Here is a 24,819-nt window from a genome sequence, read left to right as displayed (position 1 = left end):
TCAAATGGACTGATCTATATAGAACTTTTTACCCCAAAGAAGCAAAATACACATTCTTTTTAAATGCACATGGAACATTTTCAAAGATAGGCCACATGATAAGGCACAAAACAAGCCTCAAAAAATTCAAGAAAATTGAAATCATATCTAGTTGAACAACAATGAAGGAAAAGAAAAGAAATCATGTCAAGCATTTTCTTGGACCTCAAGGGCCTGAAACTAGAAACCAACCTCGAGGAAAAAACATAAAAAATTTCAAATTCATGGAGATTGAATAGCACGCTATTAAACAATGAATGGTTTAGTAATAAGATCAAGGGAGAAATAAAAAAGTTTCTGGAAACAAATGAAAATGAACACACAACAGCCCAAAACCCATGAGACACAGCAAAGGCAGTCCTGAGAGGGAAGTGCATAGTGATACAGGCTTACCTCAAAAACATAGAAACATTTCAAATGAACAACCTAACCCCACATCCACAAGAACAAACAAAGCCCATAGCAAGTAGGAGGAATGAAATAACCAAGATCAGAGCAATATTAAATGACATAGAGACTGAAAGAACAATTCAAAAGACCAGCAAGTCCAGGAGCTGGTTCTTTGAAAAGATAAATGCAGTCAACAAGCCTTTAAGCAGACTCATCAAGAAAAAAAGAGAGAGGACCCAAATAAATAAAATCAGGAATGAAAGAGAAGAGATTAGAACTCACACTACAGAAATACAAAGGATTGTAAGAAATTACTATGAAGAACTATATGCCAAGAAATTTGAAAACCTAGGTGAAATGGACAAATTTCCAGAAAAACATAATCTTCCAAAACTGAATCAAGAAGCAGAAAGCCTGAAAAGACCAATAACAGCTGGTGAAAATGAAGCAGTAATCGGAAAACTCCCAGCACAAAAATGCCCTAGACCAGAGAGTTTCACAGGAGAATTAAAAAAAAAAATTTAAGTAAGAGCCTACCTCTATCCTTCTTAGACTATTCCAAAACATCCAAGAAGAGATAATACTCCAAAACTCTTGTTATGAGGTCAGCATCATCCTAATCCCCAAACCAGATAAAGACACAACAAAGAAAGAAAACTACAGGCCAATATTGTTGATGAATATAGATTCTAAAACCCTCAGCAAAATGTTGGCAAACTGCATCCAGAAATACATTAAAAAGATTACACACCATGATGAAGTGGGAATCATCCCAGGGATGCAAGGATGGTACAATACTCACAAATCAATAAATGTAATATATCACATAAACAAAAGGAAAGACAAAAATCACACAATCATATCAATAGATGCAGAAAAAGCATTTGATAAGGTACAGCACCTATTTATGATAAAAACACTTAGCAAAGTGGGAGTAGAGGGAGCATACCTCAACATAATAAAGGCCATATATGAAAAACCTACAGACAACATCACACTCAATGGGCAAAATCTAAAAGCTTTCCACTAAGATAGAAACAAGACAAAAGTGTCTGCTTTTACCACTTGTATTCAGCATAGTATTGGAATTTCTAGCCACAGTGATCAGACAAGGAAAAAAAGAAAAAGCATAGAAATTGGAAAGGAGGAAGTAAAACTATCATTGTTTGCAGACAATGTGATAGTGTACATAGAAAATCTCGTAGATTGACCAAAATACTACTCAACCTAATAAGTGAATTTGGCCAATCAGTGGGATACAAAGGCAATATTCAGAAATCAAAGGCATTTCTGTACACCAGCAAGGAAATAGCAGAAACAGAAATCAGGAAAAAATCCCATTACAATAGCAACAACAAAAAAATAAAGTACCAGTCTGCAGTCCCACCAACAGTGCACTAGGGACCCCCTTTCTCCACAGCCTCTCCAACACTTGTTGTTTGTTGCTTTGTTTATGATGGCCATTCTGACTGGTGTGAAGTGGTATCTCATTGTGGTTTTAATCTGCATCTCTCTGATGGCTAGCGAAATTGAGCATCGTTTCATGTATCTTTGGATTTTCTGCATGTCCACCTTGGAGAAGTGTCTGTTCAACCACTATGGAAAGCAGTTTGGAACTTCCTCAGAAAACTAAAAATGGATCTGCCTTTTGACCCGGCAACTCCACAGCTGGGACTCTATCCTAAGAATACTAAAACACCAATTCAAAAGAACCTATGCATCCCAATGTTCATAGCAGCACAATTCACAATAGCTAGGTGCTGGAAGCAACCTAGATGCCCATCAGTAAATGAATGGATCAAAAAACTATGGTACATTTACACAATGGAATTCTATGCAGCAGAAAGAAAGAAGGAGCTCATACCCTTTGCAACAGCATGGATGGAGCTGGAAAGCATTATGCTAAGCGAAACAAGCCAGGCAGTGAAAGACAAATACCACATGATATCACCTTTAACAGGAATCTAAACAACAAAACAAAAAAAAACTAGCAAAATATAACCAAAGACATTGAAATAGGGGATAGTCTGACAGTGACCAGAGGGGAGAGAAGAGGGAATTTCAGGGGGGAATGGGTAGGGTTTACAGGAACAAATTTGGAGGACACATAGACAAAAACTAGGGGTGGGGGGTAATGGGGGGGAAGGGGGGAGGGTTGGGTGGGTGGGCTGGAATGGGAGTAGGGGGGAGAAAACTGTACTTGAACAATGATTAAAATAAAATTAAAAAAATAAATAAAGTACCTAGGAATAAACCTAACCAAGAATGTAAAAGACTTTACAAATTAAGTTACAAATTTTACAAATTTACAAACTTAATTTTCTTTAAATTCAGAAAACTACACAACACTGAAGAAACAAATTAAGGAAGACACAAATAAATGAAAGCATATACTGTGTTCATGGAATGGAAGAATTAACATCAGTAAAATGTCCATATTACCCAAAACAATTTATAGATTCAATGCAATCCCTATTAAAATATCAATGGCATATTTCACAGATATAGAACAAACATTTCAAAAATTTAAATGGATCCAAAAACTACCTCAAATAGCCTCAGCAATCTTGAGAAAGAAGAACAAAGTAGGAGGGATCACAATACCTGATATCAAACTGCATTACAAGGCCACTGCAATCAAAACAGTCTGGCCCTGGCTTGCATGGCTCAGTGGATTTCCTGTTTGTGAACCAAAGGGTCACAGGTTCCATTTCCAGTCAGGGCATATGCCTGGGTAGTGGGCTAGGTCCCTAGTTGGGGCACATGAGAGGCAACCACACATTGATGTTTCTCTCCCTTTCTTTCCTCCTCCCTCCCTCTGTCTCTAAAAATAAATAAAATAAAATCTTTTTAAAAAACATTCTGGTACAGGCATAAGAACAGACACATAGATCAATGGAACAGAAGAGAGAGCCCAGAAATAAACCTTTTCTCTATGGTCAATTAACATTTGACAAAGTGGGAAGGAGCATAAAATGGAGTAAAAATAGCCTCTTCAACAAATGGTGTTGAGACATCTAGGCAACTACATGCAAAAAAAATGAAACTCGACCACCAACTTACACCATACACAAAAATTAAGTCAAGATGGATAAAAGACTTAAATATAAGTTGCGCCACCACAAAAGTCCTAGAGGAGACCATAGGCAGGAAAATCTCAGATATCCCATGTACCAATATTTTCACTGATATGTCCCCTAGAGCAAGAGACATAAGAGAAAGAATAAACAAATGAGACTTCATCAAAGTAAAAAGCTCATGCACAGCTAAAGAAAACATCAGCATAATGAATAGGAAACCAACCATATGGAAAAATATATATGATACCTTAGACAAGGGTTTGATCCCCAAAATATATAAAGAACTCACATGACTCCTTTCCAGAAAAAAAAAATCCAATTAAAAAATGGACAAAGGACCTGAACAGACACTTCTCCAAGGAGGACATACAGAGGGCCCAGAGACATATGAAAAGATGCTCATCATCCCTAGCTATCAGAGAGATGCAAATTAAAACCACAATGAGACACCACTTTACACCTGTGAGAGTGGCTATCATAAAGAAATCAACAAACAACAAGTGCTGGCAATACTGTGGAGAAAAGGGAACTCTAGTACACTGTTGGTTGGAATGTAGGCTGGTGCAGCCACTGTGGAAAGCAGTATGGAATTTCCTCAAAAACTAAAAATGGGCCCTGGCTGGCATGGCTCAGTGGATTGAGCGCGGGCTGCGAACCGTAGTGTCGCAGATTTGATTCCCAGCCAGGGTACATTCCTGGGTTGCAGGCCATAACCCCCAGCAACCACACATTGATGTATCTCTCTCTCTCTCTCTCTCTCTCTCCCTCCCTTCTCTCTCTAAAAATAAATAAATAAAAACTTAAAAAAATAGTTAAAAAAACAACTAAAAATGGAACTTTCTTTTGACCTGGCAATTCCACTGCTGGGATTATACCCTAAGAATCCTGAAACACCAATTTGAAACAGCCTATGCACCCCAAGTTCATAGCAACATTATTTACAATAGCCAAGAGCTGGAAACAGCCTAACTATCTATCTGTAAATCAGTGGATCAAAAGACCGTGGTACATTTACACAATGGAATATTAGACAGCAGAAAGAAAGAAGGAACCCCTACCCTTTGCAACAGCAGGAATGGAACTAGAGAGCATTATGCTAAGTGAAGTAAGCCAAGTGGTGAAAGACAAAAAGCATACGATCTTACCTATAAGTGGAATCTATTCAACAAGACAAACAAGCAAAATATAATCAGAGACATTGAAATAAAGAACAAATTGATAGTAACAAGAGGGGAGGGGGAAGGAGGATAATGGGGCAAAGAAAGGGAAAGGTCACCAAGGAACTATATAATGGACCCATGGACAAAAAACAGGGGAGGGGAGAAGGTTTGAATGTGGGAGGTGGGGGTGGGGAGGGTGGGGGAGAGAAATGGAGTAAAATGGGGACAACTGTAACTGCACAACAATAAAAATACAATAAAAAGTATGTTGCTATAGGAGACCATTCTGCATGGTGTGGGCCCAGCTCCCACTCGGAGATACACAGGACCCATGCCCATGGATAGGTTCTCCCGTGGAGAATCAGGCCTGTAATGTACCTAGGCCACTTTGAGACTTGTTTTTAATAATAGCTTAAACTGTAGAGAGAAGTATGGATAATTTGCAAATTATGAACATACCACTAACTGCAGAAAGTTTTCCTGAGGATGAACATTACCACTATTGTTCATTTATACAAAATCTCAGATGTAAAGACATCACTGTCTTTAAGCTTTTTAAGAACTACTTCTTTATGATGAAATCTTCCTTAAAGTGATTAACAGAGTGAAGAACCTTTCCTTAATCAACAGGCAAACCGTCCAGGAGAATCCACATCAGGAGGATCCCAGAAGCTGAGAAATGATCCTGAACAACTGGACCAGACACTCATATTTAGGCTGGAGCTCTGGAGGAGAAGGGAGCAAGCTAGAAGGAGGGAATGGCCAGACACAGAGAATGCTTTTAGGGACCAAACACACAGCCTGTTTCAGGTCCTGAATGCCACAAGTAGAGGAAGAAGTCTAAAAGGGATGTGGGGTGAGCAGCTGATCACAATAAGAGATGTGGGAGATAGAAGAGATAGAAGAAACCAGAACCTTTGGTGCCCTTAAAGGACAATAATGACCTGGTGCCTGGTTATGTCGGGATGGGGGGTGGGGAGAGGAGAAGGACAAAAGTCTTCACATCAGGCTTTGCTTTGGATGATCCCCTCTGATATCTCAGCATAAGAAGGGGTTGGTCCTAACAAACACAACTGTTTCTAGACTCTCTCATTAAAAACCTAATTGTTACCTGACTTGCTGAATTACCAACTGAATTGGTAATTCTGTTAAGTCTGGCTATAGCAATAAATTTGTCACTTGAGATGAAGAAATAATATTTTTGTCTAAGTAGTACTTAAATAGTTTTTACTATAACTATTTGTTCTTTTAAAGATGATTACATGCTTAGGGAACTTAATCTACTAAATTTGTACATGACTTACTAGATGTGTAAGAGGTTTTTTATTAAATTTTAAATTTTCTTTACTCTTTTTAGGTATTATTATACTTTTTATTGAATTTACTGGTATGACATTAGTGAATAAAATTATATAGGTCTCAGCTGTACAGTTCTATAATATACCATCTGTATGTTGTATTGTGTGTTCGCCACCCAAAGTCAAGTCCCTTTCTGTCACCATTTTCCTCTCCTTTACCCTCTTCTTCTCCCTCTCTCCCTTTCCTTATGGTAATTATCATACTGTTGTCTGTGTCTATGAGGTTTATTTTTTTCTTTATTTAATTCCTTCACCATTTTTACCCATCTTCCCAACCCTCTTCCCCTCTGACAGCTGTCAGTCTGTGTTCTGTATCTATGAGTCTGTTTCTTTTTTTTTTGTTTATTTTGTTCATTAGATTCTATATCTAAATGAAATCATATGGCATTTGTCTTTCTCTCATGGGCTTGTTTCACTTAGGTTCATTCATGTTGTCACAAAAGGCAGGATTTGCTTCTTTTTATAGCTGAGTAGTATTCCTTTGTGTGAATGTACCACAGCTTTTTTATCCACTCATCTATTGATGGACACTTGAGTTGCTTCCAAATCTTGGCTATTGTAAATAATGTGACAATGAACATAGGGGTGCATGTATTCTTTTGAGTTAGTGTTTCAGGTTTCTTTGGATATATTCCCAGAAGTGGAATTGCCGGGTCATAAGGCAGTTCCATTTTTAATTTTTTGAGGACACTCCATACTGTTTTCCAAAAAGGCTGCACCAGTCTGCATCCCCACCAACAATACACAGGGTTCCCTCTTCTCCAAATCCTTGTCAACACTTACCTGTATTTGTTGTTCATTTACGATAGCCATTCTGTCAGGTGTTAGGTGATAATTTGCATCTCTCTGATGATTAGTGATGTTGAGAATGTTTTCATATGTTTTTTGACCATCTCTATGTCCTCTTTACAGAAGTGTCTATTCAGGTCCTTTGCCCATTTTTTTTATTGAATTTTTTGGGGTGCTGAGTTGTAAAAGTTCTTTATAAACTTTGGAAATTAACCTCTTACCAGCTGTGTCATTGGCAAATATGTTTTCCCATTCAGTGGGTTGTCCTTTCATTTTGTTGATGGTTTCCTTGCTGTACAAAAACTTTTTAGTTTGATGTAGTCCCATTTGTTTATTTTTCTTTTGTTTCCATTGCTTGAGAACATATATCAGAAAAAATAGTGTTACCACAAATGTCTGAGATTTTTCTGCCTATGTTTTCTTCTAAAATTTTTATGGTTTCAAGTCTTACATTTAAGTTATAAGAGGTTTTTTTTTAACTATGTTTAGGGAGGATCTGTTAAATATGCAAGTTTGCCTTATTAAATTTGGAGTGCTACAGAATCAAAATAGATTTATTTTCCTTTGAAAAGTCTATGGAAGTTTAAATAAATATGTAAGTTGTATGTAACAAAGTAACCTAAAAATCAGTTCAGAAACTAATGCCTATCATCAAATGTGTGAAAGTAAGAACAAATTTGACTTAATTAAAGGTGTCATAAAAATCAATAGTATTTAATGCCATTAAAAGGGAAGATGAAGTATTAAGTATTTAAATTGCTCCAGGGCATTCCAACCCTTAAATCTATAAAGTTGAGAATGGTATCAAATTACAAAATGTTAAGAGAGGAGTCTTGGAAATAAACCTACATATCTGCCATAGGGATGGAGTGAGTATGGGAATCTGCACTTTATGTTTTTGTAAGGCATATAATACATGAGCCAATTATCAGTAACATTTTCTAAAAGGTCATTGAAGAAATGTACCATTGAAACTAGTTATTTATTTCACTACCATTTAGGTTTAGTTTTAAATACTCCTCTTTTCATTTCATATTAAATTGTTAGATATAAACAGAAGGGTATTTATGTTAGTTTTGTTGGTAACCAAAATTCTGGTTAGAAGGATACTTAAAAGACTTAACAACCATGAGGTGATTCAACAGGCTGATGAGACACATTAGAATTTTTTTAAAAGAGAGAAAAAGAAAATGGATGCTACTGCAGACCCAACTGGCCAGCCCTGAGCACACAGTTTTACAACAGGACTTGGAAACTCCCACTATAATGGAGCTGAGGTGAACTACAGGGCCAGAGTAAAAAACAAAAGTAATTTGAATCAGTATAATAAGTTGCAGAAAATAAATATATTTGATTGATTAAGTACCAGTGGAAATGTGTAGGCTCCAAAAGTCTGAATGACACGACAGACAAGGGCTTCCTCTAAGAAAGTTAAAGAAAACCTTAATAATAATGCATTTAATAGTCATAATTACATAACAGAGAGCATTCCTTTTTTTTTTCTTTTCATCCTCACTCGAGGACGTGCTCACTGATTTTAGAGAGAGGGGAAGAGAAAGAGAGAGACATCAATCTGTTGCCTCTTGTCCTAAACCTGATGGGGGACCAAACCTGCAACCTAGGCATGTGCCCTGACCAGGAATTGAACCCATAATCTTTCAGTTTACAGGACAACACGCCAAGCAACTGAACCACACCAGCCAGGGCAAGAGAGCATTCCTTTCTTAACATAACCATGCCTCCACTGCTTCACATAACTATTCACCATTAGTAAGAGCTCACTAGTGATAATTAAAGACTTTTGAAAGGTAGCAGACAATACCTTTTCAGGTTTAAAACATCATTAAATTTTTCAGTATATTCAAAATCAAAATACCTAAGCTAGTTTTAACTTTGAATGCTCTTTTCTGTTATTAAGGAAACATCTGAATAGCTACTGTATGCCAGAAAATATGCTAAACATAGGGGATAAAAAATTATTAAGATATTATACCTCTTTCTTATGAACTTAGAGTTATGTTAGAAAGATATATATGGATATAGTTGAGATGCAGCATAAGTGTCATACTAAATGTCAAAATTGCTGTAGGAGCAAAAAAATATGACTAAAGCTACTTGAATAATAGGAGAGGTACTTAAACTGATGTTTGAGCTGGGTCTTAATAAATGTAGAAGTTTGCTGCATAGGGAGCAGTGCTAGGATGATCCAGGTGGAGAGCAGGAGCAGCACCCAAGGTACAGGAGCAAAAGGTAAAAGAGGCTGTATGTTCAGACTTCTCAACCAGTGTGTGGGACAGAGAACAGAATTTGTGGGAGAAAGACAAGAATTGAGGCTGAAGAAATAGGCAGGTACCAAGTTATGGAGGACATTGTGTGCCTGTAAGAAATAGGGAGTCATTTAAAGAATTTTAACCAGTCAGGAGAACAATTAGGAAATGTTGATTATGATGATTATACAAGTGAAAAATTAGGCCTTGACTTGATTAAGGGGCAGAGGGGACAGGGAAAAGAGAAACCAGACAGGATAAGACTTTGTGATTGAATCTTTATGTTGAGAGAGGAGATTGTGTTTGTGCCTGATGATCCCTTTTCGTCAAAATTAACTCTTTTGGTGCCAGGGAGACAGAAAGGACAAATAAAGATAGGAGGTGTAAAAAACAGGGAGGAGGAAAACAAGGCTTCCAAATGTAGGGATCTGTAGGTGTAAGCTGTCTTAAAAGAATAATTATGCACCATTGAGGTTATCAAAATTGCTTTATTTCAACTGTAGAAATATAAAAACCACATATATATAGAATATAAAGGTATTGTAGCACACCCAAACTTTAAGTTCCAACTTTAGCTCCGCATAAGTGTAATTAAATTTAATTGAGAATATATATAGTCATGGTTGGTGTAAATATAAAGAGGATTATATTTCTAAAAATTAGAATGGGAGAAAAATAATACATTCAGTCACTGATAAAAGCACAAAACTGTACCTGTGCTTTTCAGTACCATGGACTTCCCAACTCCCACTCCATCCCCAAAAGTTACTAGCAGACAATTACAGGAATTTCAGTGATGTTGGCAGTGACTGGGGAGAATGGCCATGTGATCCATTCCTGCCCAATAAGACATGAGGAGACACAAGGTTTTCTTGGAGAACCTCTGTGAAAGAGTTCTTCAAGTCTGTGAAGGAGGCACAGAAAAATTGTTCATCTTTTTCCTCTGGGTGTTGCCAGGTCTCAACAGGTCGATGGAAGAGCTATAGCTATCATGCCACCAGCTTGAGAATGGGGCCAGCACTAAAGGTGGCAGAGCAAGATGGAGGGAGCTTGCAACAAAGCCCATCCTGTTTGAATTTCTTGTTATTCAGAATTATAAATGTCCTTATTCTTAAGCCATTAGAATCAAGGTTTTCTGTTACTTTCTGTTACAAAAGTTCCCCAACTAAAATAATAACTAAAGGTAGAACAAAAGTAAACATTAACAGATGGTTATAACACATTGAACTAAATTTTCTCCTCCTGTAAATCAATTTCCCTTATAGTTATTTTTTAATTTCATTTGAATCTTACATAATCCCATCCCTCTGTCAAAATGATTGTCATTAATTATTTTTTATATGATCACATCTATCATCTGTCCTCTCACGTAGTATTACTGACAAAGACAAACAGAACAAAGAGTAGAGAAGCAGCAACTGAATCTTGCTCTCTGTTAAAGTGCAAAGAGATTTTGTCTCTCTTTTATAGACAATTTGAAAGTTATGGTAGTAAACTTTTTCTGATGGGCTCCCATGGAGCCAGTCTATGCAGGAATAAATGTGACAATCTTCTAATAACTGTTTCTTTGAGAATAAAAACAACTCAGCACTTTCTTAAAACTAATAGTATACCCTCACTTACTTGCCTCCTGGCTATATTAGAAGCATTCATATACATTTTTAATAACCTTAAATAAAAATATTAAATGCAAAGTACAATCACAGTGTTTGGCACAAGGTCTTATTACCAGCAGTGGTTTACTCAGAACAAAATACTGTGAGAAGTCTAGCCTGAAGGTGTCTCAGTGTCTCTAAAGCTCCCACTAGTTGATTTGTAACATACTTGCTTGTTTTTCTATAGCTTGAGTTTTACTTTCCTCTTCTCAATACACTTGAAAAATTCAGTCTCAGGGCTACTGTATGCCTTTCATTTTCAGAGGCAAGCAGCAACTCTGGCATTTCGTATTACAAAAAACCCATATGAGAAAGCTGGCAAGCTTAGTGGACTTCCTGGGCTGAGAGGTTTTTCTGTCAAAGCTGGCAAGGTCTGATCATCCACCATCTTCAGAGTTTTATCATTGAGTTGGACGTATCTGCAAAGTGGAAAAATACATCTAAGTTAGCCAAGTTGTATGTGCTCTGCCTGCTCTACAAAAGTCATGAGATTGTTTCAAAGCCAAAAAAAAATTTTTGTGACAGCCTATGGTATATAACTTGTATTTCAAAACTCTTATCAGTTAGGTATTTGAACTAGATGATCTCTAAGCTACACTGACAGAATTGACTAGTTGTGACAGTGACCACATGGCCTAGAAAGCCTGAAATAGTTACTGTCTGGCCTTCTATAGAAAATGGGGCACACATAATCTATACTAAGCAATATGATGGAAGTACAAAAATGATAAACATGACATGACTTCTAAATTTGTGGAAATTTTATTTGATGGAAAAATAATTGAAAACATTTTTATACAGAGCAAATATATACATTGAATGGGGTGTAAATTTCAAAATTTATATAATAATGAGAGTCAATAAAATTTCCCACTGGTAACTATGCCCACAACCCTCTAACTCCCCTCTCCTCAGGAGGTATGCATGCATTTTCTTATGTTGTGGAGATATTTTGGTAGAATGTATACTGCTGGGTAAAACAAAATGGTTTTGTTTGGTTAAACCACAGATTCCAAAAAAATTTGTTTTCTTTGCATTTCACTGTAGTATTCCAATTCAAACTGAGTCAAAGACTGGAAAAATTGTTAAGAACAAGTATTATTTCTTATGCATATTTATTGTTATAAATCAAATGAATACATGTTGGCAGCAACAAATCCAATAAAAAGAAGAGCAGATGAAGAAAGCTTTAGTCTGCTTTAAATTCCACTAATAATTACTTCTGTAATTCTAAATGATGCTCATATTTCTATTATCTTTTTCTCAAGTGTTTTTTTTTAAAGATTTTATTTATTTATTTTTAGAGAGGGAAGGGAGGGAGAAAGAGAGAGGGAGAGAAACATCAATGTGTGGTTGCTGGGGGTCATGGCCTGCAACCCAGGCATGTACCCTGACTGGGAATCGAACCTATAACACTTTGGTTTGCAGCCCGCGCTCAATCCACTGAGCTACGCCAGCCAGGGCTTTCAAATGGTTTTTACATCATGCAAAAGGTAGCACTTTTTTATTGTTGAAATTTTAGGAGATTAGTTAATGTTAGAGATATATTTATGTCAGATATGTAATACATGTAATATGTGTAGAACACTTAAAGGAGTGTGTTGCATATAGTAAGCACTGTGAAAGTATTATCATCATTATTCAGAAATAAATACAACAAAAATAACCTGTTAAATCACCCCAACTACTTTTAGTGTTTTGTGTATATTCCTTCACCTCTTTTCTATGTATGTATAACACATATTTCCATTTAAACAAAATGAGTATACTATATATAGTCTCTTAAAACTTGATTCTTCCAAAGAGGACATACAGATGGCCAATAGACATATGAAAATATGTTCAATGTCATCAGACATGTGCAAACGAAAGCTACAATGAGATATCACCTCACATTGTCAAAATGGCTATCATTAATAAATCAACAAACAACAAGTGAGGATGTGGAAAAAAGAGAATCCTACTGAACTGTTGGTGGGATGCATATTAGTGCAGTCACTCTGGAAAACAGTATCAAGGGTCCTCAAAAAACTAAAAATGGAACTGTGTTATGGCCTGGTGATTCCACTTTCCATTTCTGTGTATATAGCCAAAGAAACCCAAAACACTAATTCAAAAGAATATATGCACTCCTATGTTCATTGCAGTGGTATTTACAATAGCCAAGACATGGAAGCAACACAAATACTCATTGATAGATGAGTAGATAAAAAAAGTAGTGGTACATATATAATGGAATGTTACTTGCCCATAAAAAGAATGAAATTTTACCATTTGCAATAGCATGAATAGACTTAGAGGGTATTATGCTAAGTGAAATGAGTCAGATAGAGAAAGACAAATACCATATGATTTCAATTATATGTAAAATCTAAAGAACAAAATAAATGAATAAAATAGAAACAGATTCGTAGATACAGGGAACAGACTGATGGTTGCCAGAGAGAAGGGACGTTGAGAGACTGCTGGAAAAGGTGAAGGACTTTAGAAGCACATATCGGTAGTTACAAAATAGTCCTGAAGATGTAAAATATAGCACAGGGAATATAGTCAATAATATTGTAATAACTATGTGTGGTACCAGATGGGTACAGGAGGTACTGGGGGGAACACTTTGTAAAGTGTATGATTGTCTAACTACTATGCTGTACACCTAAAACTAGTACAAAATAATATTGAATATAAACTGTAATTAAAAAATAAAGTTAAGAAATAATTTTTTGGACTTCCGGCAAGATGGAGGAATAGGTGGACGCACCGTACCTCCTCGTACAACCAAGATTAGAAAACCAATAATTTACAACAATAATTTACTATCAGACAACCGATAGTAATGATCCGGCAGAGGATTTATCTGAATGGAAGTCGGGCAGCCAAGAAGTTGAAGTAGACGCGTTCATCCGGACTGGTAGGAGAAGACCAGCCGGGCGGGCGCGGGGCTGGCTCAGGTCGGCGGCGCAGAGGTCGGGGGAAGGTTTGGCGCGAAATCGGCGTAAAAGCCATCCGGGGGCACAAGAAGGCAGCGGTGATCCCGGAGTACGCAAGCTGCGGCTGGCAGACCCAGAGGGGTAGTGATTGTGGACCAGGGCAGAACTCACGGCCCAGAAGCCCAGACAAGGGCCTGAGTCCAGGGGAACAGAACTACCGCCATTGTTTTCTCCCACCCCGCTCCTGCTCATGCCCCACCCCACATATAACGTCACAATCTAGCGACCGGGGTGCCCAGCCCCGGTGAGCACCTAAGGCTCCGCCCCCCACCGTAACAAGAGCAACCAGACCAGGGAAAAAAAAAAAAGGAGAGACAAGGGGGAAAAAAAAATGTTTTCAACAGAGCAGATCAGTCCCCCAGGACTCATCCTTTTGAGCGACCAAGAATTAGCCAATCTATCAGATGCGCAGTTCAAAACACTGGTGATCAGAAAGCTCATGGAACTGGTGGATTTTGGACGAAATTTAGATGAAAGAATGCAGATTACCATAAAACAGATGCAGGAAGACACGCGGAGGAGAGCCAATAGTGAAAGGAAGGAATCTGAGTCTCAAAACAATACAGTGGACCAGAAGGAAGATAGAATCAACCAAGCAGGAAAGCATGATGAAATAAGAATTCAAAAAATTGAGGAAAAGATTAAGAGCATCCAAGACACCTTTAAACGTTCCAATATCCGAATTATAGGGGTACCAGAATCGGAAGGGGAAAAGCAACAGATTGAGCACGTATTTGAACAAATAATAAAGGAGAACTTCCCCAATCTGGCAAAGGGAACAGTCTTCCAAGAAATCCAAGAAGCTCAGAGAGCCCCAAAGAAGTTGGATCCAAGAAGAAACACACCAAGGCACATCATAATTACATTAGCCAAGGTAAAAACGAAGGAGAGAATCCTAGAAGCAGCAAGACGTAAGGGGACGGTAACCTACAAAGGAGTTCCCATCAGACTGTCAGCTGATTTCTCCAAAGAGACCTTACAGGCAAGAAGGGGCTGGAAAGAAATATTCCAAGTCATGAAAGACAAGGACCTACATCCCAGATTGCTCTATCCAGCAAAGCTCTCATTTAGAATGGAAGGGCAGATAAAGTGCTTCTCAGATAAGGTCAAGTTAAAGGAGTTCATCATCACCAAGCCCTTATTTTATGAAACGTTAAAGGGACTTATCTAAGAAAAGACAATAAAGAAAAGACATGTATAGTAAAAGGACAGCAAACTCACAAATATTAACAACCACACCTACAGCAAAACCAAAAGAAACTAAGTAAACAATTAAAACAGGAACAGAACCACAGAAATGGAGGGCACATGGAGGGTTAGCAGCAGGGGGGTGGGAGGAGGAGAGAGGGGGAAAAGGTATAGAGAATAAGTAGCATAGAATGTAGGTTGAAAATAGATAGGGGGAGGGCAAGAATAGTACGGGAAATGTAGAAACTAAAGAACTCTTAAGTATGACACATGGACATGAACTAAAGGGGGAAATGTGGGTGGGAGGGGGGTACAGGGTGGAGGGGAGAGAAGGGGGGAAATGGGACAACTGTAATAGCATAATCAATAAAATGTATATTTAAAAAAAAAAGAAATAATTTTTTAAAATGAAAAAAAAACCCCGATTCTTTTTCTCTGAACACATCTTAATATTTGTTCACACCATTAAACGTTCATCCACTACACTACATCATTTTATAGGTTGCACAGGATTCCATTGTGTGAGAATGCTTGTTTAGTTAATTGTCTAATGTTAGACATTTGGTGGTTTCCAATTTAGCATTATTATAAAGATTTCAGTTTTAAAGATCTTTCACACTTCATCTTCACTATTAGTCAGCAGAACTGTGTTCCGTTTAACCTTGGTTCGAGGCCCAGCTCTGGGGTCTGTACTATCTGGACTTTAAGACATAGCAATAAGATGCCTATGATTGTGCTGGAGGCTAAGGAGCCCATGCGGTGGTTGTACTTGGTCCATATGCACCAGGGTTTGTTTTCATGCCTGTATCACATCAGTTTTTCAGTGGGCTTCAAGAGGAAATGCCATGATCATCATCAGGAAACCACAAACGAAAACCAGATTTTCAAAACATCTGTATGGGACAGTAGTAAGAACTGTTCTGCATGACACTGAGGATCACTTACAAGGGTACACCAAAATGTTTCATAAAAACTTTGGAATTAGGCTACTGAGCTTAAAGATAAATCTGATCATTGTAAATTAATATTGCTCTGGGTCAGGCTGATGAAACATGGGCAAGATATTCATTCCATCAGGCTAAATTGTTTAATCACCTATGAATATGATAAGGTCTGTCCAGAAAGTATCCAGCCGCATACTATGAAAAATAGACACATTTATTGAAGAAGATACAAGAAACATTGTCCATAGGACAATGATGCCTCAGTTTCCTTCAAAGTAGGCAGCTTGGGACCTGACACAGTTCTCCCAACTGCAGCAAAATGTTCCTTCTGCCCTGGTAGCAGAAGCCATGGAACAAATTTTGACAGGACACACTTCATGCCAAGATCCTACATCAAAATCTCAGACACAGTAGTTTTTGGAATCCCCAGATCAGCTTCTAGTTCTTGCACTGTCAGTTGCCAACTTTGTTGATTGTAGCTCATACACATTGAGCATTCCCAGGTATTGTGCTTGTTAGCCTTTCAGAATGTGGAGCACTTTAAACAGATTCTTGACCATCTTTGAAGCATTTGTGTGACACTTTTATTTGCACTGCACTCATTGCATTGTTCCCCAAAGCCTTCTGAATCATCAGAATAGTTTCCACAGAGGAATGTTCAGGCTTAATACATATTTTGATGCAGATTTGTTACTCGCTCAGTTATTTTGAGTGTGATGGCCACATCACACACATGATCAATCACTCAATGGTGCCTACTGCCCCCACTGACTAGTACAGTGAAGTCATCATTGTTTATGCATGTGCATTCTAGTCCACTCTCCTTAGCTGACAGGTTACACCAATGTTATGCAAAGCATTCTGGTTATATTAACAATGGCTGGACTTTTTCCAGAGACTATCAGTGTAAGCTTAAAGCATGTCGGTGATTTCCACATCAGGCTGGACAATGTGGATGAAGTTTTATTTAAGAGGAGTAGCTTGTTTCATATTTTGAGGTTGGTAACATGAAGATGAAGAAATATAAGATGCATTTGTAAAATTCAGGTGAAATAGGGCTGGAACACAAACCAATTGTCTTTCAAATATTTGAGAGTTATTCTGGAGGAAATGAGGTAGTTGGCATTACTCCAGACTAAGGGTACTCAACTCAAATGCCCTCGGTGGCCAAGAAGGTTATATTTGCTAGTGTAGTAGGAAAGGCATAAGATAACAGGGTCACATCTAATAGAAAGAACAAGCCCAGAGTTGCCAGAGTATCCATTCTTTTTTATTCACAGTTTTACTTCTCAGTATTTTTTATTGATTATGCTATTAGTTTTTCCAATTTTCCTTCCTTTATCCCCCCTCTGCCAGACACCTCCCCATCCCTCCAGCATTTCCCCTCCCTTAGTTCATGTCCATGGGTTGTACATATAAGCTCTTTGAGTCCTCTGTTTCCTATACCATTTTTTATCTCTACCCGTCTATTTTATGCCTACCAATTATGCTTCTTCTTCCCCCTAACTTTTCCCCATCTATTCCTCCCTTCCCCCTCCCCACTGAAATCCCTCCATGTGATGTCCATTTCCCCGATTCTCTTCCTGTTCTAGTTGTTTGCTTAGTTTTATCTTCATTGTTTTTCTTTTCTTTTAGGTTCATTTGTTGATAGTTTGAGTTTGTTGTCATTTTATCGTTCATACTTTTTGATTTTCTTTTCCTTAGATAAGTCCCTTTAACCTTTCATATAATAATGGCTTGGTGATGACAAACTCCTTTAACTTGACCTTCTCTGGGAACCACTTTATCTGCCCTTCCATTCTAAATGAAAGCTTTGCTGGATAGATTAATCTTAGATGTAAGTCCTTGCCTTTCATGACTTGGGATACTTCTTTCCAGCACCTTCTTGCCTGCAAGGTTTCTTTTGAGAAATCAGTTGACAGTCTTATGGGAACCTTACCTACCTGCGTAGGTAATTCTCTTCCTTCCTCTTTCTGCTTTTAGGATTCTCTATCTTTGATCTTGGATAACTGAATGATGACATGCCTTGGTGTGTTCCTCCTTGGGTCCAACTTCTTTGGGATTCTCTGGGCTTCCCGGAAGTCTATTTCCTTCACCAGATTGGGGAAGTTTTCCTTCATTATTTTCTCAGGTAAGTTTTCAATTTCTTGCTCTTGTTCTTCTCCTTCTGGCATTTCTATAATTTGGATATTGGAATGTTGCAGGTTGTCCCAGAAGTTTCTAAGCCTCTCTTCACTTTTTTGAATTTTTGTTTCTTTATTCTGTTCCCATTGGATGTTTATTTTTTCCTTTTGTGCCAAATCATTGCTTTGAATCCTGGTTTCCTTCCTGTCATTGTTGGTTCCCCAAATATTTTTCTTTATTTCCTTTTAAATATCTTTCATTTGTTTTTTTCATTTTTCAACCAGGCTTAATCAGATGTGAGCATTTTGATTACCAGGGCTTTAAATTCTCCATCAGATAGGTTGGCTATCTCCTCAATGCTTAGCTCCCTTTCTGAAGTTTTGCTCTGTTCTTTCATCTGGGCCATATTTCTTTGCCTGAGCACACCTGTTGAGTTGTAAGGGTGGGGCCTTAGGTATTCACCAGGGCAGGGGAACCCTCTTTGCTGCACTGCAGGGCTGCCTGTGGGGGAGGGGCGAGAGAGGAAACAGTTTGGCTTGCCTGCTCATCTCTAGCTCACTTTCCAACAAACTCTCATGTGAGACTGGGAGCTTCTTCCACCGCTGCAACCCCTGTAGTACATAGTCAGCTCTAAGTTGTAGTTCATAGTCAGCTCTAAGTTTCAGTTTCGTGTTTAGCCAGCCCTACCCAGGCAGTCTGCCACCTATCCGCAGGTTCTTAATGGTCTGGTTATTCTGTTTGATGTTTTTTTTTAATTCCTTGGTTGTTGGAGTTCCATGCACTTTGATTTTCTGGCACTTCTGGTTGTTTATTGATGTTAGATTGGTTGTTATCCTCTTTTTGGTTGTGCGAAGAATCAAAGGGTTTGTACGTATGCCTCCATCTTGGCCAGAACCCCCACTTTTAAAGATTTTTTTACAAATGTATTTCATTGATCATGCTATTACAGTTGTCCCATTTTTCTCCCTTCATTCCCCTCCACCCTGCACACCCCCTCCCACCCATATTCACCCCCTTTAGTTCATGTTCATGTGTCATACTTATAAGTTCTTTAGCTTCTACATTTCCCATACTATTCTTGTCCTCCCTCTGTCTATTTTCTACCTATCATCTATCCTTCTTATTCTCTGTTACTTTTCCCCCTCTCTCCCCCTCTCACTCACCTGTTGATAACCCCACATGTGATCTCCATTTCTGTGGCTCTGTTCCTGTTCTAGTTGTTTGCTTAGTTTGTTTTTGTTTTTGTTTTAGGTTGGTTGTTACTAATTGTGAGTTTGCTGTCATTTTACTGTACATATTTTTTATCTTCTTTTCTTTGATAAGTCCCTTTAACATTTCATATAATAAGGGCTTGGTGATGATGAACTCCTTTAACTTGACCTTATCTGAGGAGCACTTTATCTGCCCTTCCATTCTAAATGATAGCTTTGCTGGATAGAGCAATCTTGGATGTAGGTCCTTGCCTTTCATGACTTGGAATACTTGTTTCCAGCCCCTTCTTACCTGCAAGGTCTCTTTTGAGAAATCAGCTGACAGTCTTATGGGCACTGCTTTGTAGGTAACTGCCTCCTTTTCTCTTGCTGCTTCTAGGATTCTCTTCTTCATTTCAATCTTGGGTAACTTAATGATGTGAATTGGTGTGTTCTTCCTTGGATCCAACTTCTTTGGGACTCTCTGAGCTTCCTGGACTTCCTGGAAGCCTATTTCCTTTGCCAGATTGGGGAAATTCTCCTTTATTATTTGTTCAAATAACTTTTTCACTTATTGCTCTTCTTCTTCTCCTTCTGGTACTCCTATAATTGAGATGTTGGAATATTTAAGGATGTCCTGGAGGTTCCTAAGCCTCTCCTCATTTTTTTGAATTCTTGTTTCTTCATTCTTTTCTGAGTGTATGTTGTTTTCTTCCTTCTGGTCCACTCCATTGATTTGAGTCCCAGTTTCCTTCCCATCACTATTGGCTCCCTGTACATTTCCCTTTATTTCACTTTTCATAGCCTTCATTTTTCCATCTAATTTGCAACAAAATTCAACCAATTCTGTGAGCATCCTGATTACCAGTGTTTTGAACTGTGCATCTGGCAGGCTGGCTATGTCTTCATGGCTTAGTTGTATTTTTTTCTGGAGCTTTGATCTGTTCTTTCATTTGGGCCATTTTTTTTTTGGTCTTGACATGCCTGTTACATAATGAAGGGTGGAGCCTTAGGTATTCACCTGGGCAAGGTAACCCACATTGCTGGGTTGTGGCACTGCATGTGGGGCAGGGGTCCAAGAGGGAACAATGGCGCTTGCTCAGCTCTCTGCCAGATTTCAGTCACTTCCCCTGCTTCCCACAAACTAGTTGGGCCCTTCTGGTGCTGATTCCCATGTAAGTGGGTTTGTGTACATGCTAGAGCCCTGTGGATCTTTCCAATGAACTCTCCTGTGAGGCAGGGAGTATCTCCCAGCACCTCAACCCTCACAGGTGTTTTCAATCCATGGTTTGAGGCTTTATTCCCTGTACTGGGACGCTGGGTTGTGCTGTTTGTCCCACCCCCCAGTTTTGCCTTGTTTATCTACATGTGAATGTGGGACCACCTGGTCCACTAGTCGCCACCTTGCTGGCCAGCTGCAGCCTCACATGCTGCACCCCATTCCACAATCCATGGCCTTGCTGGGTCTGCTAGCCACTGCCTTGCCACGAGTCTCCTCTCCTCTGGCTGCCCAACTCCACCCCTTCTACTGGTCTTGATGAATGTGTCTTCTTTAACTCCTTGGCTGTTGGACTTCCAATACAGTTCAATTTTCTGTCAGGGTTGGTTGTTTTTTGTTTTTAAATTGCTGCTGTCCTTTTTTTTTTTGGTTGTGTGAGGCATAGTAAGTATACCTATGCCTCCATCTTGGCTGGAAGTCTTTTAAAGATTTTTTACTAGCTATCAATTGTTAAATGTTGACAGCTAATTTCAAATAAAAAATAACACAGACTACTTGCCAACCTCCTCTTCCAGGAAAAGAGGGAAAACAAAATCCTCTAAACCCCTTTGTTCACAGGCATGAGGTGTAGTTTCTAACCTCTGACATAGAAAACAGAGCTAAGAGCATCAGAAAAAAAAAAAAACACAGCAGCTCCCTTTACTCCCTCCTGGAAGAACAGTCACTGGGAAAGGCTTGAGCTTGATCAGAGGAGAAATCAGAGATGAATGGTCTTAGATACCCATCTAAAGTTGGACTAAAATGATCTTAAGACACTTCCAACTCTACTGCTCATATTGAATTACTTTACAAAAGCTTTTTCTTTATCAGCATCAGACACAAATATGCTAAAAACACCCACTTCAAAAAGAGTCAGAATCCAGAGAAAGGTATCTGGAAGCCAAATATGCATTATTTACAATAGGAAAAAAATACTTTAAACAGTAGAAAAGTGGGTAAGCCATGGTGCTTCATAAAACATGCAACCCATTAAAAATGTCTACCCGGTGGTGAACACACAATACAACATACAGATGATGTATTATAGAATTGGACACCTGAAACATATAATTTCATTAACCAATGCTACCCACAAATTTTCAATTTAAAAAAACTTAAAAATGTCTACAAAGGCTATGCATGGAAAGACATGGGAAAACTTGTGGGTTCCTCCTCTCTTTTCCCCATTAGAGGTTGTACGATTACAGTTATAATAAAAGAAAGCCCAGGGAAAAAATGAAGGAATGATATTCACTGTTAATAATGTTGTCTATGGGGAACATTATTAACAGTGAATAATGTTCCCCATTACTCACTGGGGAACATGCTTACTGTCCTTTTTCAGATTATGATGCTAATTGTCACTGAAAACATCACCCATATAGCATTTGCAAAGATGGGAGGAGATGGTGAGAATATTGTGAACCCTTAATTTTTTAATTTTCAATCTGAGAATAGCCATGATGAAAAGAGCTCCTTCTAATACAGACTGAACAGAAATCTGACAATCTAACTCTTTAAAGCTCATAGTCATTCTTGAATATTCTATTAAATATGGTCTTTTATGAGACATATTCAATGACTGGCTTTTAAAACCAAAATGTGTTTGAAACAACTTTAAATAATTTGTCTAAAAGGTATATTTCTGGCTATTTTTTTCTTACTCTAATTAAAAGAACTACTTTAATGCAGTTAGAGAATCACACCTGCTCACATAATATAACAGTTTACACCAACCCCCATGCCCTTAATAGCAATTTTATACAGGTATGATTTGCTTTTGCAACTGTGTTACCAGGAATTATGTCTTTTTAAAAAAAGATTTTATATATTAATTTTTAGAAAGACGGGAATGGGAGGGAGAAAGTGAGGGAGAGAAACATCACTGAGTGGTTGCCTCTTATGTGCCCCCTACTGGGGAGCTGGCCTGCAAACCAGGCATGTGCCCTGATTGGGAATTGAACCAGCAATGCTTTGGTTCTCAGGCCAGCACTCCACCCACTGAGCGATACCAGCCTGGGTGGAATTATGTGTTTTTAGAGAAAATAATCTAAATGCATTTATATAAAGTTGTTTTAAAATGCAAACTACTCCCTAAGATAACTGCTACCTTTTGTTCATATCCTTCTGCTTTTGACTCTCAGAGTGAGTTATACCCATACTAATAGGTAATGTGTGTGTGTGTGTGTGTGTGTATACTTTCTGAATATTAAGAGTTGTTAATACTTGATATAGTTGACTATTTTTTCTCCCTATCAACACTCTCTATTCTGATAAACACTGATAAATTTGATGAAAGTTTAAAATGAACAAGGAAAATGACTCACTTGGAAAATAATCCGTCAGGTCCTGAAGGTTTTACAAGGTATCTGTCCACTTCTTTGTCAAATAAATAATGTGGTAACTGGAAGTGCTCGGTGACATTATGAAGATTTAAAGCATACAGCGTTAAATCTCCTTCTTTATACCTTGGGCTAAAAGCAAATAGATTAACTCAATAAAAATATTTATCTCACTTAAGCAATTAAAAACTTGATTACAAATACAATTATGGATAATAAGTATTTATAATAATGATGGGCCCTCTTTTTACCCTTCCTTTTATAATGATGTAAGACCACTAATGTGGTCCTATTTGAAAACGTAATTGTAAATATTGCTCTTCACAGCACCATTTTCTGTTCCAAAGCACTCTGAAATCCTTGCTGTTTTGCCAGGCTGAGTTGCTAGAAGTCAGTCAGCTTATTCATTTGCAAACATTGGAAGGTTAAATGGTAAAAGTTGAATTTTGTGGGTTCATGTGCACTTGAATTATAAACCATATAAGTAGGGGCTCTTTCTAGCCTTATGAAAAGAGTGAAGCAAACAAGAAAATTAAATCTATTGTCACTTTTCAGAATTTATCTATCCAAACTACTCCGTGACTTCTTCCCAGTGGGGCTCTTACTGCTCGTTAACTCCACTTACCAGAAACTGGAAGTGTTGGGTAGCTATTAGGCTAGAACTGGTATTTTCACTATCATTCTATCTGGAAGGTCAGATTGAAACTAAGAAGAAGAAAAAAATCTCTGAGATTTGGGAGCATTTTTTGCTATTAAGGTCTGAATACTGAACTACATAAATCTCTGTGAGCTCTTCTTCTCAGAAACTGGATTGAAACTTGAAAACAAGATTGTTGTTGTTATTGTTCTTTAATCCTTCTTATTAAATTGATCAGATATAATGCAAGGGTTTAAGTATATTCATATAATTATTTATTCATATGAATTTATATTTATATTCACTCATAGTCATTCAATGAAGTAATTGCTCATATACAAATATATTGGTACTAGTCTTCATTTAAATTTAAGCTATATATCGATTATGGGTTATGACAATTAAAGTCATTGTAAAACTCAAATGCTAATATTTAAACTATGTGTGTTTTTTTAGTTAGACTCTGGCACCAATCATTATGAATAGGAAAAAAATTAAGAACGATGACACAGCTTAGGCCTCTGGATAGATAGAGGACAGCAGGGCATCACAGTAAAAAGCTACATGCCTGTTAATTAAAACTTGGTTTATAAAGACTGTGTTGCTTACTTACTGGTTGATGTTTGTGCAATGAAGGTACACTCGAAGTTTGTTTCTGGCTCGACCTTTCACACTTGCCATTAATACATTGGTGCCCACCAGTTTCTTGAATAGAAGAGAGAGCCAATAATCCTAGTTGTGGTGGTTGGGGAGGGGAGGGATGAAAATAGATCTTTACTTAGTTCTTTATTTAACAAAACCATGCCAAGTGAGTAGTTCTACTACAAAGAGTACACCTGTTATTCTGGAGGTATTTAAATAGGATCCACCTTTTGATTTGTGTTACCCATGAGGGCAATGTTTTGCTTGCTGCTTTTTATCACAAGAGGACTATATTTCCACAATTCAGGGGGCCATGCCTGCTAGGAGATATAGATCAAGCCTGTCATTCATGACTCAGAAAGAGTTTAAATAGTTTGTTGTCTATCATCTAAGAATTTAAAGCAAGCCTCAAAGCAGAACTTTTAGACACATACAGCATAAAGACAAGTTTTTAAAATAAAGTTTCTGTTTAAGAGATTAAAATACTTCATTTAAAACCCCTTAATAGGAACTTCCAGCCAAGATGGAGGTGTAAGTAGACACGCTGTGCCTCCTTGAACACCCAAAACAAGGACAACAACAAATTTAAAAACATAAGACAACTAGAACTGACAGGAAATCAAACTATATGGAAGTCTGACAACCAAGGAGTTAAAGTAGACACATTCATCCAGACCGGTAGGAGGGGCAGGGTCGGGCAGGTGGGTGGAGAGGAGTCTCAGCAAAGCAGTGGCTAGCTGTCCCCAGGTGCCCAAGGTGGCAGCAGGCA

At 38.0% G+C, this 24,819-nt stretch overlaps 1 protein-coding gene across 2 annotated transcripts in view; it reads right to left on the bottom strand.

Moving 5' to 3' along the window:
• Positions 1-9,551: 9,551 nt before the first annotated feature.
• HPSE (heparanase) overlaps positions 9,552-24,819 on the bottom strand; it is a 48,719-nt gene continuing 33,451 nt past the window's right edge. The window contains exons 10-12 of one of the 2 annotated variants that reach the window (XM_028506252.2): positions 24,022-24,140; positions 22,757-22,903; positions 9,552-11,157 (exon numbers count right to left, since the gene is read on the bottom strand). In XM_028506252.2, coding sequence (XP_028362053.2) covers positions 10,998-11,157; positions 22,757-22,903; positions 24,022-24,140 — 426 coding nt within the window. In that variant the 3' untranslated portion in view covers positions 9,552-10,997. The remainder of the gene's footprint in view (positions 11,158-22,756; positions 22,904-24,021; positions 24,141-24,819) is intronic. The other variant, XM_036027161.1, reaches the window with a different exon arrangement.

The sequence above is a fragment of the Phyllostomus discolor genome, chromosome 1 (assembly GCF_004126475.2).
Source record: "Phyllostomus discolor isolate MPI-MPIP mPhyDis1 chromosome 1, mPhyDis1.pri.v3, whole genome shotgun sequence".
Classification (NCBI taxonomy): Eukaryota; Metazoa; Chordata; class Mammalia; order Chiroptera; family Phyllostomidae; genus Phyllostomus; species Phyllostomus discolor.
Note: the sequence above shows the minus strand (reverse complement) of the source record. Positions and strands in the feature narration are given on the sequence as shown.